The following is a 16,282-nucleotide window of genomic DNA, read 5'->3' on the forward strand; positions in this document are numbered from 1 at the left end:
AAATTCCTGTTAGCAGCAACGACCTGGAAGCTGATTAAGCCATGAGATGGCAGGGAAGGAATTGATCAGGTTGTGTGTACGAAATTTTCATATCATGTTAACAGAAATAATTACTGTTTTAAAACTTTCCATAGAGTTTCTTAAATGTTTTTTTTTTTTTTTTTTTTTTTTTTTGTTTAAAAATCACAGATTGAAGAACCAGATTCTTTAGTCAAATATTGAGAGTGAAATTTGCTGCTTGAAATTTAAGCTAACAGTTGGGACTATATATATTTCACATCACTCAACCTGATGTTAACCCTTGAACATCATGGGTGTGAACTGCACAGGTCCACTTATATGTGGATTTTTTTTTTTTTTTTCTTCAGTAGTAGATACTATAGTGCTGCCTATACCAGATGCAGAACTTCAAATACAGGGAAGTTGTGTATATGGAGGGCCAGCTAGCTATAAGTTCTATGCAAGTTTTTGACTATGTAGAAGGCTGGCTTCCCTAACTCCTGCAGTTGTTCAAGGATCAGCTGCATTTCTTAAGTGATGTTAAGTTGCAACCAAATTCATCAAGTCATTGTGAAAGTTCTAAGAAGTAGTCTTTTATACCATGTGATCTTTTTAGTGCAACTCCTTATTGCCGGTGTTTTTGTTTTGTTTTGTTGAAATAAGAATGATCTTATTAGTGTATGCAGATATTTTTAGACCAGTGTTTTCATTTCTCATCTTCAGCATTATTGAACAAAAAGAGGCTTTCCGATGGATGATTCTCAGTATTCATGTGGTGTATCTTGTTTGTTCATTAAAAGTAAATATACTTTCACCTTTTAAAGTATTGGAGTGTGTGTATATGTAAGTATACAACAGATCTACATTCACAATATTAGAGTATAAAATGATACCTGCAAATGAACTAAATTTGAACAGTTACTCAAGAAAATAAAGGTTACTTGACTAGGATTTTACTTCAAAATTAAATACCTTTATTTTGCCTTTTTCCCTCTGAAATTAGTTTTCTATTACTGAATTTTACTAGTTTCTGCCCTTTTGAATGAATTGGGCCTTTTTGTCCTTTTCGGTGAGTGGTGGTATGAGTGGATGAGGGTACTAAGGTTCTAGGTATAGACTGCACACATCTGAACAAACCTTCTCTATCCCAACTGCTTAGGTGAGTCTGTCTCTGTCATCAAGCACACCGACCCTGTCCCTGACCCACGGGCTGTCAACCAAGATAAGAAGAACATGCTCTTTTCTGTAAGTACTTGTCTCCAAATAAAAATACATTTGATAGTCTTCAGAGTTTTAAGTTCTACAGGTTTTTTTTTGTTTGTTTTTTTTCTTTTTCCACTTCATGGTCACCCTCAGCTGTCAGAAAAATTCAGTGATGTGTAATGGCGAAATGTGTGACCTAGATGTCTTTTTTTTTTTTTTGACCACATTCATGACATGCGGAAATTCCCATGTGGCAGTTGCAACCTGCACCACAACTGTGGCAACGCTGGATCCTTTAACCCACTGCCCCGATGGGAGATCAAACCCACATCTCCACAGTGACCCAAACTACTACAGTTGGATTCTTAACCCACTGTGCCACAGAGGGAACTCCCAAACATCTTTAAACTCTTGATCTATAAACACAGAATAGTAGATGTGTTTGGGAAAGGTTTGCTTCAAAAGGGATGTTTATAAAACGATGTGGATGATAGCTGTGTATAGTTCACAATGAAAAGGTATGTGTTTAGAGAGAAAGCAGATGTGGCAAATCATTAATAATTGGTGAGTCTGGGTGAAAAGTAAAACTCGTACCACTAAAGTTTTTCTGTTAAATTTTTTTGAAATAGAAGTTGGGAGATTTATGGTTTTGTTTGTTTAGAATTTAAAATGATATTTCAAGTAGTGGACTTTTGTGGGTTAGCATGGGAACCTAACCCCACCCACAGTAAGTAAAAAAGTACCATAGAGCTACAGTGAAAATAAGCCATATTCTTGCAACACTAGGAATTAATAAAATGGGGCAAGGAGGGAACCCTTACACTTGGTTATGTTGATCTTTGAATACAATGCTTGAGTGGAGGTTCTGAAAGGTAGCCCATGGTCTTGCTTGCCCTTCTTATGCGTGATAAAAGTAGGGGAGGTTAAGTTGTTGGATCCAGAGGCGGAGAATGCTTAGGGTTGAATGCTGTATGAAGTTTGGCAGGTTGGGTACACAGGGATTAGAGTACTACTCCAGCCCAAAGCTAGTCTGTAAGCCAAGCTCAGTGTTATGAATGGAAATTCCAGTGGGCCAGTGCAGACTGCTTTGAAATGAGTAGGTACCATTCTCATTTCACGCGGAGGCAGGGAGAGGTGTACCACACTTTGCTTGTCATCAAAGTTGGATGGCTGGTTGCCTGAATAGTAGCCACTGAAAGGCCTTTTGGAATGTGGTGAGAGAACCTGCACGTCTTCCTCAAAATCCACACAAATCTGAGTTTACCAGTCAATATTAAGTTGGGTATGTGTTAATCTTGTAACCAGTTCTCTGCTTCTGTCCTAGGGTACAAACATAGCAGCTGGCAAAGCCATGGGAGTGGTGGTGGCAACTGGAGTTAACACTGAAATTGGCAAGATCCGGGATGAAATGGTAGCAACGGAACAGGAGAGAACACCCCTCCAGCAGAAACTAGATGAGTTTGGGGAACAGCTTTCCAAAGTCATCTCCCTTATTTGCATTGCAGTCTGGATCATAAACATTGGGCACTTCAATGACCCGGTTCATGGAGGCTCCTGGATCAGAGGTGCTATTTATTACTTTAAAATTGCAGTGGCCCTGGCTGTAGCAGCCATTCCTGAAGGCCTGCCTGCTGTCATTACCACCTGCCTGGCTCTTGGAACTCGTAGAATGGCAAAGAAAAATGCCATTGTTCGAAGTCTCCCTTCTGTGGAAACCCTTGGTTGCACTTCCGTTATCTGCTCAGACAAGACTGGTACACTTACAACAAACCAGATGTCAGTCTGCAGGGTAAGTGGGAGTATGAGAATGTTTCCTGGTTATAGTTGTTAATTCATCCTTAAGAATATGCCCTCATGCCATCAAGACCTTTGACTTATTATTTTATTAAGGTTGGTGTACAATGTTGTGTTAGTTTTAGGTATACAGTTATACATAAATACACATTTTTTTCAGATTCTTTTCCATTATAGGTTTTACAAGATACTGAATATAGTTTCCTGTGCTATACAGTAGGTTCTTGTTATCTGTTTTTTATCTAGTATTGTGTATCTGTTAATCCCAAACTCCTGATTTATCCCTCTCCCCCCGGCTTGTTAACCATAAGTTTGTTTTTAAAATCTGTGAATCTATTTCTGTTCTGTAAATAACTTCACATGTATCATTTTAATAAGATTCCACATGTAAGTGATACCATATGATATTTGTCTTTCTCTGACTTATCTTACTTAGTGTTACAATCTCTGGGTCTATCCATGTTGTGGCACATGGCATTATTTCATTCTTTTTATGGCTGAGTAATATTCCATTGTGTATATTTACCACATCTCCTTTATCCATTCATCTGTCAAGGGATACTTAGGTTCCTTCCATGTCTTGACTACTATAAATAGTGCTGCTGTGAACACTGGGGTGCATGTATCTTTTTTTTTTTTTTATCATTAAATATTTTATATAGCATAATAAAAGGAATAAATTAACTGGTAAGAATAACAAAAATAATACACCCTCTGAAAATAAGTAAAATATAAAATGCATAAATTGGTTAAAAAACAGTGTAACTATATAAATATGTCCTCACAATTTGTTACATCTTATTGATTCTTCATTATAGGCATTATACCATTCTAGGTGATGTGATAAACAAGACATTATAGACCTTACATTGTTGGGGTGCATGTATCTTTACAAATTATAGTTTTCATCTTTTCTGGATATATGCCCAGGAGTGGGAGGGCTAGATCATAAAGCCTTTTATTTATAATTTAATACCTTTTATTTGCTTTAAATAAATTGTATGTTGTGTGTGTAGCCTGAGTCCAAGATAATTTCTTTTTTTTCTTTTTTTGCCACTTGGCAGCATATGGAGTTCCCAGGCCAGGGATCAAATCTCAGCCGCAGCTTTGACCTAAGCCGTGGCTGCAATGCCAGATCCTACTGTGCCGGGCTAGGGGTCGAATCTGCAACCCAGCTCTCCCAAGATGCCGCCAGTCCCCTTGCCCCACAGTGGTACTCCCCAAGATCATTTCTTATACTTCAGAGGAATTAATCATTTAATTTCTAAAACTATTTCATGAAATAAAAGTTATCTACATGGCCGACATAGAGAGTTTCTGTGTGATTCAGCAGGTTAAGGACCTGGCGTTGTCACAGCTGTGGTGTGGGTTAGATCCCTGTCCTATGCTGCGGGCACAGCCAAAAAATAAAATACATGGCTGATACATTTGTATTGAGGAAATGTCTAAGTAGTCTGTAAATGTGTTAGGTGACTGTGATTTCCTTTATTTCCTTGTTTCTGTATCTCTGAATGTATGTATGTTAACACAAACTTCAGAGGAGGAGTTTTATAAACCAGATAGTTAACCTGCCTACCTAAAATTCTAATTGATAATGAGAGCGCTGAATTAAGTTCTTTCTGTAATTCAAATTCCCTAAGTTTTATTTAAACAACTTTGGGGCGGGTGGTTGAGAAATACATGAGGCAAATTGAGGTGCAAACTTGCAGTTAAAAAACAGGTGTGGCACGGCTATGAAATGTACAGTGTGAGGAACATAGTTGGTAATAATGTGCTATGTTTGTATGCTGACAGATGACAACTACAGACTTAGGATCATTTTGAGATGTATAGAAATGTCGAATCACTAGCCGGTGCACTGGAAACCATTCTTCAAAAACAAACATTAGGATGAAGGAGTTCTCATCTCAAGGGAAAAAAAGTTTTTTATTTTGTATCTGTGTGAGATACCAGATGTTTATTGAACTTATTGTGTTAATCATTTCATGATGTTTGTCAGATCATTATATGCTGTACATTTTAAACGCAAACATTGCTGTATGTCAATTAGATCAATAAAATTGGAAGGGAAAAATTAAAAAGTGATACATACACATTAAAAAACTACTGCTACTAATTTGCGCAAATCAGAGTAATTCCCCAGAAGGTACTCAACTCATACAAATACTGAGTGGACACATACTAAAGATACTATTTGCCTCATTAACTCAATGGGAGATAATCAGTAATTTGGTAAAACTTGTTATAAGAGCATGTAAGGAAGTGCTTAATATTAGAATATAATTGATGTTAGATTACAAAAACTGGTTAATATCCTATAGGGCAATAAAATTAAGGTTACCTTTTCTAGAGGACAAAATCCACAACTGCATAAAACATGAGCCCTTAATAATAGCACAGTGAAACAATGTTAATTCTTTTTTGGAGTTCCGTTGTGGCTTAGCAGTAACGAACACAGCCAGTATCCATGAGGATACAGGTTTGATCCCTAGCCCTGCTCAGTGGGTTAAGGATTTGTGGCCGCCGTGAGCTGTGGTGTAGGTTGAAGACGTGGCTTGGATCCTGATTTGCTGTGGCTGTGGAAGTTCCCAGGCTAGACTGGCAGCTGTAACTCCAATTTGACCCCAGCCTGGGAACTTCCATATGCTGCAGGTGCAGCCCTAAAAAGACCAAAAAAAAAAAAATTTTTTTTTTTAATCTTATTTTCACTGTTAAATTTTTCTAGGCATTCTCGTTGTGGCTCAATGGGAAAAAAACCTTAGAGAGTGTCCATGAGGATGCAGGTTCAATCCCTGGCCTTGCTCAGTGGGTTAAGAATCCAGCGTTGCCACAAGTTATGGTGTAGGTTGCAGGTTCAGCTCAGATCTGGTATTTCTGTGGCTGTGACCTAGGCCAGCACTGCAGCTCCAATTCAACGCCTAGCACAGGAACTTCCATATGCTGCTGGTGCAGCTATGGAAGAAAAAGTTAAATGAAAAAATTTTTTAAGTTTTAAAAATAAATTTTACTAGGAGTTCCTGTCGTGGCGCAATAGTTAATGAATCCGACTAGGAACCATGAGGTTTCAGGTTCGATCCCTGGCCTTGCTTAGTGGGTTAAGGATCCAGCGTTGCCGTGAGCTGTGGTGTAGTTTGCAGATTCCGCTCGGATCCTGCGTTGCTGTGGCTCTGGCTACAGCTCAGATTCGACCCCTAGTCTGGGAATCTCCACATGCCGTGGGAGCGGCCCTAGAAAAGGCGAAAAGACAAAAAATAAATAAATTTTTCTAGAACACTCAGTCTTTGAATAGGCCTTTAAGTAACGCTTCTGAATGACATTGAAAGGGCATGCCATCATCTTCTTGGCTTTATCTCCAGGTTTTAGATAATGGTGTTGTGTTTTTGTTTTTAGCATTGGAAATTGTTTCTGTTTTAATACAGTTGAACCCTCTGAATCTTTATCGTGCCAAATTCAAATTCATATTAATTTTCAGATACACACACATCCCGTAACTCTTTGTGTAGTTGAAACCCAAATTTAGGATGAACAGACGGGTTTAAAGCAGATGGGGGTGTTCTCTCAAGCAGAGAGCATCTATCTTGTCTTGAGTTTCTTAAGTAGATGCAGGATGTAACTGAGCTATCCAAGTTCTCCTTACCTGGAACCAAAAAAGGTTGGATGAATCTGCTAAAAATTAGTTGTCAGCTAAAAGCTGATTGGAGAAGAGAAAGGGAATTTCCTGTTACCTGTTTGGTTTTCAAATTATGTAAACTTAGCCTGTAAGCTTCACTCTTCAGAAGACTCTTTATATCCATGAAAGTAAAGCAGTCTGTGAAATCGTAATCTTTAAGAAAAAAAAAAAAAAAAGTTACTTTCAAAGTTGTGGCAGCAAATCAAACTTCAGACTAAAACAGAGTCCATAACTAAATTTTTTTGTTCTTATATTTTCCCTTAAATGATTTGATTTAAAATGTTCTATTGAAGAAACAGCTTGCCTCTTTGTTCCGTTCTACTGTGGCAAGAGAAAGCTGATGCTAATCAGTATTCTACAGGAGGTTTCTTGCAGTGGATTGCATAACTGCCCTTGAATTAGGGATACTTTCATCATGCAGTGTCTAAATGGTTCACTTGCTCACAGTCTAAAATGCCCATGTGCATTCAGATTTAATTGGTGTGAGTTAGAATTCTGAATTTCTTAGAATACTTTGGAGTCTGATATAGACCCAAAGGGTTTCTGTTTTATAAACAGTATCATTAAAGCATGGTAAATAATAATAATAGTACCAACTTGCTTTGATAAGGCTTAGCGCAGTTAATTTGTTTCATGTATGACTATTTGAATCATGGTAATCCTGCTCAAACTTAGGCTTTGAGAAGTTGTGATAATGCCTGAGAGTCATATAACTTTTCATAGAAAGGTAAAGTTGAATAATCTAATAGGAAAGATTGGTCGATCTGGTTCTCTCTCTTCCGCTTAATAATTGTTTAACCTCAACACATCCGTTAACCTCTCCAGTTCTTTTGTTTCTCCTTCTGTAAAATGTCAAACGTCTTTGGAAAGGGCTCACTGCCAAGCGTCCTTTATTAGGTGTTGTATCTGTTAGAAAAAAAGATTGTAGGGGTTGTTGATTTTGCTGCATGTGACCTTGGACATGAATCTTTTCCTCATTTGACATACTGGTTATGTGTTTAAACTAGAACCTTTTTTCAGGAGTCATTGCAATTTTAAATCCCATTATATATTTTTATTTTAAAAAGAAACGTATTGTCTTAATACTTAGGTTCAGTTCCAAAGTTGATTTAGTTTTGAGTATACTTTTGAAATGAAGCTTTGGGACTTTAAAAGTATATGCTATATGATAAGCAAATCTTGTGAGTCAAAATACTGACTCCAATTTGACCCCCCTAGCCTGGGAGCTTCCATATGCTTCAGGTGTGGCCCTAAAAAGCGAAACAAAATAAAGATGAACAAATTTTCAAAAAAAAAAAGGAGTTCCCATTGTGGCGCAGTGGAAACAATCCAACTAGTATCCATGAGGTTTCGGGTTCGGTCCCTGGCCTTGGTCAGTGGGTTAAGGATCTGGCATTGCCATGAACTGTGGTATAGGTTGCAGATACAACTTGGATCTGGCAGCTGTAGCTACAATTGAACCCCTAGCCTGGGAACTTCCATATGCCGCACCAGTGGCCCTAAAAAAAAAGGATGAACGGATTTTCTTACCATGAGTCAGAGTGGTTTTAGTTTCTTTTTTCTTTAAGGGAAGGTTTACAGTTTAAATTTGTGAAGAAAACACAAACCTAAGTCTTGGTCTTCCAAGCTGGACTTCTGAATTATAATTGGAAAGCAGACCAAGGGGGAAAACACAGAAGCCTCATCTTTAAGAAACTAACTCCTGTCGCTTTATTATTCTGTAAAATTAAGAGTTCTTTCCCAAGCATGCTTCCATCTGTATTGTCTTGGTAACATCAGCTCATTCAGCTCTCTGCAAGCTCCTTACTGTATATGTGTAGTTGCACAGCTCCCTAGAAAGTAAGCTGTTCAACCATAATGAAAATAAATGAGAAAGGAGTAGAGAAGCAATGTGTCTTATTTTACTTTAGAAATGTTTATGCAGCTCTGAAATGTGAGTTTATTCTTCCCAGGCTTTTACTCTTAGCTTTAAGGCGGGAATACCTGTATCATGTTTTCAGCCAGACATTTGAAATTTGGAATACTGAGCATTCTAAAGAGTTGCTGCTGAGTCTTTGGAATTGGCTGACCCAGAGTCCTTGTAACTGGGGTTTCACGTGGGTTCTCTCTGTCTGGTGTCATTGCTCCTGCTTATTTGTTCAGCACCTCAGTGATACTGTTTCTCAGACTTGAGGTGGATGGGCAGGTGATCTTAATGGCGTCTAGTTGGACCAAGGGACAGTATTAGTCATGCTGAGCTTCAGTTAATAAGTTTTATTAAAATTGGGAGTTCCCTATTATATGATCCAGCAGTCCCACTCCTGGACATCTATCCGGAGAAAACCGTAAAGCTGCATGTGCCCCAAGGTTGATAACAGCACTGTTTACAATAGCCAGGATGTAGAAGCAGCCTAAATGTCCATCAGCAGAGGAATGAATAAAGATGTGGTACATATATACAGTGGAATGTTACTCAGCCATAAAAAAAGAATGAAGTAATGCCATTTGCAGCAACATGAATGGACCTAGAGATTATAATTCTAAGTCACATAGTGAAAGACAAATCATGTAATATCACTTATAAGTGGAATCTTTTTTTAAAAAGGATACAAATGAACTTATTTGCAGAATAAAAACAGACTCACAGACTTTGAAAACAAACTTATGGTTACCAAAGGATGGTTGGGGAGGGATGGACTGGGGGTTTGGGATTGGCATAGACACACTGTGGCATACATGGCTAATGGAGACCTGCTCTATAGCACAGGGAGTTCTGTCCAATAGTCTGTGGTCTATGTGGGAAAAGAATCTGAAAAAGAATGGATATGTGTACATTTATAACTAAATTACTTTCTCATACAGCAGAAATTATTACAACATTGTAAATCAACTACAATAAAACTTTAAATGGAAAAAGAAAATTGAAAGTTCCCTTGTGGCACAGCGTGTTAAGGATCTGGTGTTGTCACAGCTGTGGCACAGCTTTGATCCCTGGCCCAAGATGCTGCATGTGCAGCCAAAAGAAAGTTTGATTAAAATTGATATCTTGGGGGGGGGGTTAATAGATGCATACTTGCATGTGGAGTGGATAAGCAATGAGATCCTACTGTATAGCACAGGGAACTATTTCTAGTCACTTGTGATGGAACATGATGGAGGATAATGTGAGAAAAAGAATATATACACATACACACATATGACTGGGTCACTTTGCTGTACAGTAGAAATTGACAGAACATGGTAAATCAACTATAATGGAAAAAATAAAAATAATTTTTTAAAAGGGGGGGGAATGAGTTACCATTGTGGCTCAGCAGTAACCCAACTAGTATCTGTGAGGATCTGGGTTCGATCCCTGGCCTTACTCAGTGGGCTAGGGATCCAGCATTGCTGTGAGCTATGGCGTAGGTCACAGATGTGGCTTGGATCTGGTGTGGCTGTGGCTGTGGCGTAGGCTGGTAGCTGTAGCTCCGATTCAACCCCTAGCCTGGGAACTTCCATATGCTGGTGTGGGTGCAGCCCCAAAAAGACTAAACAAAAAAAGATATCTTGGGAGTTTCCTGGTGGCTCAGCAGATTAAGGATTTGGTGTTGTCACTGCTGTGTCTCTGGATACAGCTGTGGCATGGGTTTGATCCCTGGCCCAGGAACTTCCACATGCCATGGGCACAGCTGAAAAAAAAACAGATAATGATTTGCTATCTTAAATAAGAAAGGGTTTTTATCTTAGCAAAGGTTGTATTTTTTCCTAGCACTTTTTTAAAATACTTTTTAAACACTTAGGCCTTTTTTTTTTCTTCCTGTAGATGTTCATTCTGGACAAAGTTGAAGGTGATACTTGTTCCCTGAATGAGTTTACCATAACTGGATCAACATATGCTCCTATTGGAGAAGTGTGAGTAAACCCTTGTCTTTTCAAGTAGGATTTCTTCTTGTTCTTTATTGATACCCGTGGTGGAAGAATTTCACTAAGTCTTTCTGGTCTTTACTGATTGACACCTAATATAGATACATTCTGCTAGGCTACCATCTCCAGAATCAGATTTCTAAGAGCCATCACTCTTCTTTTGAATACTTGTCAGTATATTGTCCACAGTAGCCTATTAATATTGAATAATTAAATAAAAATCAATAGCAGTGACCACAGTGTGCTCTAAGAGTTTTTTCTGTTGACAGCCATAAAGATGATAAACCAGTAAAGTGTCATCAATATGATGGTCTTGTGGAATTGGCAACAATTTGTGCTCTCTGTAATGACTCTGCTTTGGATTACAATGAGGTAAGGCTCCTCATAAATGAGAAACTAGACCTGGCTGTTCCTGGTTCAAGGGTGTGGTGGGTGGAAGGAAAATCTAGCCTTCCTTCCTCCCTTTCTGAAAGTACAGGTTCCTGATTTTATTTCCCCTTCCCATTCAAGAGCCTATCTCTGTCAGCCAGGGTGACCTACCCAAAGAGAGCTGTGGGAGCCTTTCTTATATTCTCTGACTGAGTATTGCAGTTACTTAACTCAGAGTTGTGGTATATGTGATGTTCTCTTCTGTGTGTAGCCTGGTTGCTATAAACAAATAAAACCCAGGATACTTTTTCCTTACAGTATAGAGTATTGATCTTGCTTTTTAAGATGAGTAACATTATATCCTTGAGGACAGGCTGAGACTTAAAAGAGGGTTGTTATGATTATGATATAACAATAAAAAATTTAACCAATAGAAAACCTTTTTTCTCGCTTTTTTAATTATAAATGGATAAATCCTTTGGTTTTTATCAAAAAGCGAGTCAGTCTCCAAAAGAAGCAGCATGTAAATTTTAGAATGATAAATAATGACATGGAATTACAAATATGATTTGAGGAGTTCCCATCATGGCTCTGTGGTAATGAACCCAACTCGTATCCATGAGGACGCAGGTTCGATCCCTGGCCTCGCTCAGTGGGTTAAGGATCCAGCATTGCCATGAGCTGTGGTGTAGGTCACAGATGAGGCTGGGATGTGGTGTTGCTGTGCCTCTGGTGTAGGCCGGCAGCTACAGCTCTGATTCAACCCCTAGTCTGGGAACCTCCATATGCCTTGGGTGTGGTTCTTAAAAAAAAAAAAAATACTATTTGAAAGCTCTCTACATTTGAATTAACGCTGTGATTAATGGCTTCTTAATAGTTAAGGGAAATGAAAGACCTAATTATTAGAAAAAGATAAAATGTCCACCTGTGCTTTGAGGGGTTTGTTAGTTTGGCCACACCATGCAGCGGCTTGACATGGGATCTCAGTTTCTAGACCAGCGATTGAACCCTGGGCTGCAGCAGTGAAAGCGCTGAGTCCTGGCTGCTAGACCACCAGGGGACTCCCTTGAGTTTATTTAATTATTTGTTCCAAATAAGATCATGTGCTCCAGGAGTGGGATAAAAATGGCCCATAGAATAATGATGAAGGATGGATTGTCCCCTTGTAGAAAAAGTCTATTAAAGAAAATTTACTTGCTTTTATTTTCCTTCTTTTGTAATTCCTGTGCTTTAACTAATACAGGCAAAGGGTGTGTATGAAAAAGTTGGAGAAGCTACAGAGACTGCTCTCACTTGCCTGGTAGAGAAGATGAATGTCTTTGATACTGAGTTAAAGGGTCTTTCTAAAATAGAACGAGCAAATGCCTGCAACTCGGTCAGTATTTGAGCTTGGTGTTTTATTCCTGCTGGCCATCACTCATACCATTTATCCTTAGTCCATTCATTCTCTCACTGTCTTAGACAACTTACTACGTTACCTTAGCTCTTCAAACTTGCAGTGTCTCCTTTCCCATACTCTCAGATTAAATGACTGGCTGTTTGACCAAAAAAATAAAAGCAGTCAATCAACAGATAATTTCTATATGTAACCTTCCCCCCTGGTGCTGTGAAATGGACTTTTGCTCCTAGCAAAACCCAGCTGCCCCTTGTCTAGTGAGCCCCAACCCTCTCCTGCACTTATCAGTCTCCCTTCTGCTAGACCTTCATTAGAGATGTAATCGTATGTTTTTTATCTGAAACCTTTCTTTTGACTTTAGCCCCTGCTTCTTTTCCTTTGCAGTAGTAGAATTTCTCAGAAGAGCTATGTTTATATATTGTATTGTTTCACTCTTCCCATTTCCTTGAATCTACTCCAGTCAGGGTTTTGCCTTCTCTAGTCTATCAAGACCTCTTGTCAAAGTTGCCCATGACCTTGTGCTAAATGGTCCATTTGCTTATGCCTGTGGACCTACTAGTACATTTAAAGTATACAACGCAAAAGTTGATGGAAATAAAAGGAAAAATAGATGAATTCACAGTGTTGGAGAGTTTAATCTTAATTGATAGAACAAGCAGATGAAAAGATTAGAATATGGAAGAACACTATAAATATACTCAATCTGATCCTTATTTCTGTTATGCTACTTCTAATATGCTTTTCAAAAGCATATGTGACATTCCCTAGAATAGACCATATTTCTTGTCCATGAAGCAGGGCTCAACTAATTACAAAGGATTAAAATCATTCAGACTGTTGCCAACCACAATTGAATTAAACTAGAAATTGGTAACCGATCAATAAGCTTCTATCTGAAGAAAGTAGAAAACCAGCAAATTAAGTATAAGGGAAACAGTAAAGATCAGAAAGCTATTATTAATAATTTTATACCAATAAATTTGACAGCATTGGAAGAAATCAAATCCTTTCAGTATCATAGCTTTTTAAGCTGACACAAAAAATGGAATGATCCTGTGTCCATTAAATTAACTGAATCTATAATTAAAAATCTACACCCCCCCAAAAAAAAATTCTCCAGGTCCAATTCTGCCAACGCTTAAGAAACACCAGTTTTACACAGACGATGAGAAAGTAGAAAATGAAACCATTTGATGAAGCCAGCATAACCATGATAGCAAAACCTGACATGGATGTGGCAAGAAAAAGAAGTTACAAACTAACATTCTTCATAATATCGAACTAGGAATTCTCTGCACAACATTTAGCAGATTGAGTCAACAACATGAAAACTTTGATATGTTGCTTTGGAGCGGAATTACCACAGCTACAAGGCCGACTTACTCAGAAGTCAGTCACTGAGCTGACAGTAGTGGAGGGTGCAGGTGTGCTGTCAGTTGAGAGAACGCTCCACAGATGTGTGGCCCCTTAGCCAGTTTTCTCCCTCCTGTCAGAGCCCTGAAACCTGGCTTTTTCTTGGGGAGGCAGGTGGACTAGTCTGCTAAGGAGACCCAGGCCTGGAGGTTGACCAGATGACCAGAGTCTGCCAGCAGATGTTGCAGATTATTGTACTTAAGTCTAGTTGCACCAGGTGTGTGAGGCCACAGACTCTAGTGACAAGCTATTGCAGGACAGATCCAGCACGGCCCCAAGGAGGGTAGCAGCGCCTTGATAGCGACCTCATTCTGGCCGCTGAGGCTCAGGCCTAGTGTTTTGCTGACCAGATTGTCCTTTACTGTCATGGTGAGGCCAGCCAAATGGATCTAAGTGATAGCCTCCTAACCAGAATGGTGAGTGATTGCTTAGATGAGAAGCAGCATAAGGGAGTTCCGTCATGGAGAAGTAATGAACCAGACTGGTATCCTTGAGAATGCAGGTTCCATCCCTGGCCTTGGTCAGTGGGTTAAGGACCCAGCATTGCTGTGTTCTGTGGTGCAGGTCGAAGACATGGCTTGGGTCTGGCGTGGCTGTGGCTGTGGCATAGGACAGCAGCTACAGCGGATTCGACCCTTAGCCTGGAACCTCCATATGCCGTGGGAGCAGCCCTAAAAAGAAAGAAAAAAAAGAAGCAGCAACCTAAGCAGCCTGCAAACATTGTGTTTATAGTACGTGAAGCTCAGAGTGACAGGTGGTGACACATGGAAGGAAAGTAAAGAAGAGAAGAAGCATGAGGCTGAGAATCAAGCTAAGCAAACTCAGCAGTGGGAATTGCAAAAGCAGAGAAAATGAGTGAAGGGACTGCTCCTCCAAGCAGGGGCAGAGGAGGAAAGTCAGGCCCCTAAGGAGAAGGAAAGTCAGGCCCCAAAGTCTGTGCATTCCCGCCCCCGCACACTACCACCCTGGAAACTTGCCAGCCCCTCTGCACTGGGATGAATGCCATCTTCATTCAGAGTCATGGGATCCTACAGTGGATCTCAGACCTATTCCCACTACCTGCTGCCTCTCAGGCTTGGAGCTTAGATTTCTGCAGAGTTGGGTTCTGCTACACATAGTCTTTTAGTGTCAAACCTGTATGCCCCCTTCTCCAAATGGCTACCAGTACTTGAGGCTTCTCTCTGTAGCACTTCTTTGTTCCTTAAACAAGGTTTCCTGATAGAAAAGGAGAAATGGGAGGCAAAATCATAGCCTCTCCTAGTTAAACAAAAGCAAGGCTCATTTCTGCTGAATGGTCAGCTATCAATCATATGTTTACTTTTCATCCTTCCGGGGTATGGAGGGCAGATTAGGAGGCTGTGTGCTTTGTACCGCATGGTACAGGATCTTTCACCGCAGCCCAATTCATTTCCACAACTAGCCATCTCCTGGCCACGAGGGTCTTGGGCAGGCCCTGTGGCATCCTGCTCTGACTTGCATGGTTCCCATGAAACAGGTCCAGGCTTTTTGTTTCACTATAGTTGTTACTAAGCAGAGGGCCAGTCCTCACAAAGCCACATTGTCTGACAGCTCTATTATTAGTGTGACTAAATCCTCCAGAGTCAACCTGAAGATTCGTCTTCACAGAGACTGAGGTTAGAATTGTTTGGTTCTAGCCCCGTAACTGCTCAGTGAAGGGAAACGAGTAGTAACATAGAGCTTAAAAGTGGTACATTAATTATAATGCCCACTGCAAGTAAGGGCAAGACTACCCCCCCACCCCTTTTCAGAGTCTGCAGTCTAAGCATTCTCTTGCTTCATGGCTTCCTTTGTCATGTTTCTTTGCCACAACAGCTGAGCAAGGGAATCAGAAATGACTGTCCTTGTGCTCACTTACTGAAAATTCCCAATTGTGAACTTGTATCAACTCCCACCCCACCCCCACCCCCACCCCCACCCCCACCCCCCAAAGCAAGAACCTCTCATAGTTCAGAGAGGAATAGGGCAGGACCCACTTTTAAGGCCTGGTGGTTGTTTAGATAGGACTGTCGATCCTCACAGTCCTGATACCAGAAGAATTGGCTTTGTTCTTCTCTCCCCTTGGGGGTATCTGGTGCCAAGATCCACACCTTACTCAGAATTTTTAAGCATTCTTTCAGTCTCTCTAGAGCCATTGGTACAAATGCTTAATGGAAACTAAGTACTTAACTAATACGTCCTAAGTAAGACAGTCTAACAATGTAGAATTCATAGTGATTGTCCTTTTGCTGGCTGGGACAGTTCTGCCTTAGAGGATGGCTTCAATCCACCTGTAACTGCCTATGTTGGATGCTGACGTTCTTGGGGATTTCTGCAATTATTAAATATGTGTCTGAGTCGGGGGGTGGGCAGTGGATCAGTGTCAAATGCCATGTGATTTCATAAAGGCAGAAAACCGTAGGATCATTTTTATCAGTGCAGAAAAGGCATCTGATAAAATTTAAACTCAGTTCATGATAAAAACTAGCAAACTTATCTTCAAGTTGATGGTGTGTATACTTGCATACCTACTGGCAACAAAAGAATTTCTCCTC

The 16,282-nt window shown here is 39.8% G+C and overlaps 1 protein-coding gene across 4 annotated transcripts in view; it reads left to right on the forward strand.

The window, feature by feature from the left end:
* ATP2A2 (ATPase sarcoplasmic/endoplasmic reticulum Ca2+ transporting 2) overlaps window positions 1–16,282 on the forward strand; it is a 70,323-nt gene that overhangs the window by 42,487 nt on the left and 11,554 nt on the right. For all 4 annotated transcript variants that reach the window (XR_002338285.1, XR_002338286.1, XM_021072075.1 and 1 more), the window contains 5 exon segments: window positions 1,160–1,245; window positions 2,528–2,992; window positions 10,452–10,540; window positions 10,822–10,924; window positions 12,165–12,296. Coding sequence is in view for 2 of the 4 variants with exons in the window: in XM_021072075.1 (XP_020927734.1) it covers window positions 1,160–1,245; window positions 2,528–2,992; window positions 10,452–10,540; window positions 10,822–10,924; window positions 12,165–12,296 (875 nt within the window). In the remaining 2 variants the exon portion in view is untranslated.

Source organism: Sus scrofa, chromosome 14 (assembly GCF_000003025.6).
Source record: "Sus scrofa isolate TJ Tabasco breed Duroc chromosome 14, Sscrofa11.1, whole genome shotgun sequence".
NCBI lineage: Eukaryota > Metazoa > Chordata > Mammalia > Artiodactyla > Suidae > Sus > Sus scrofa.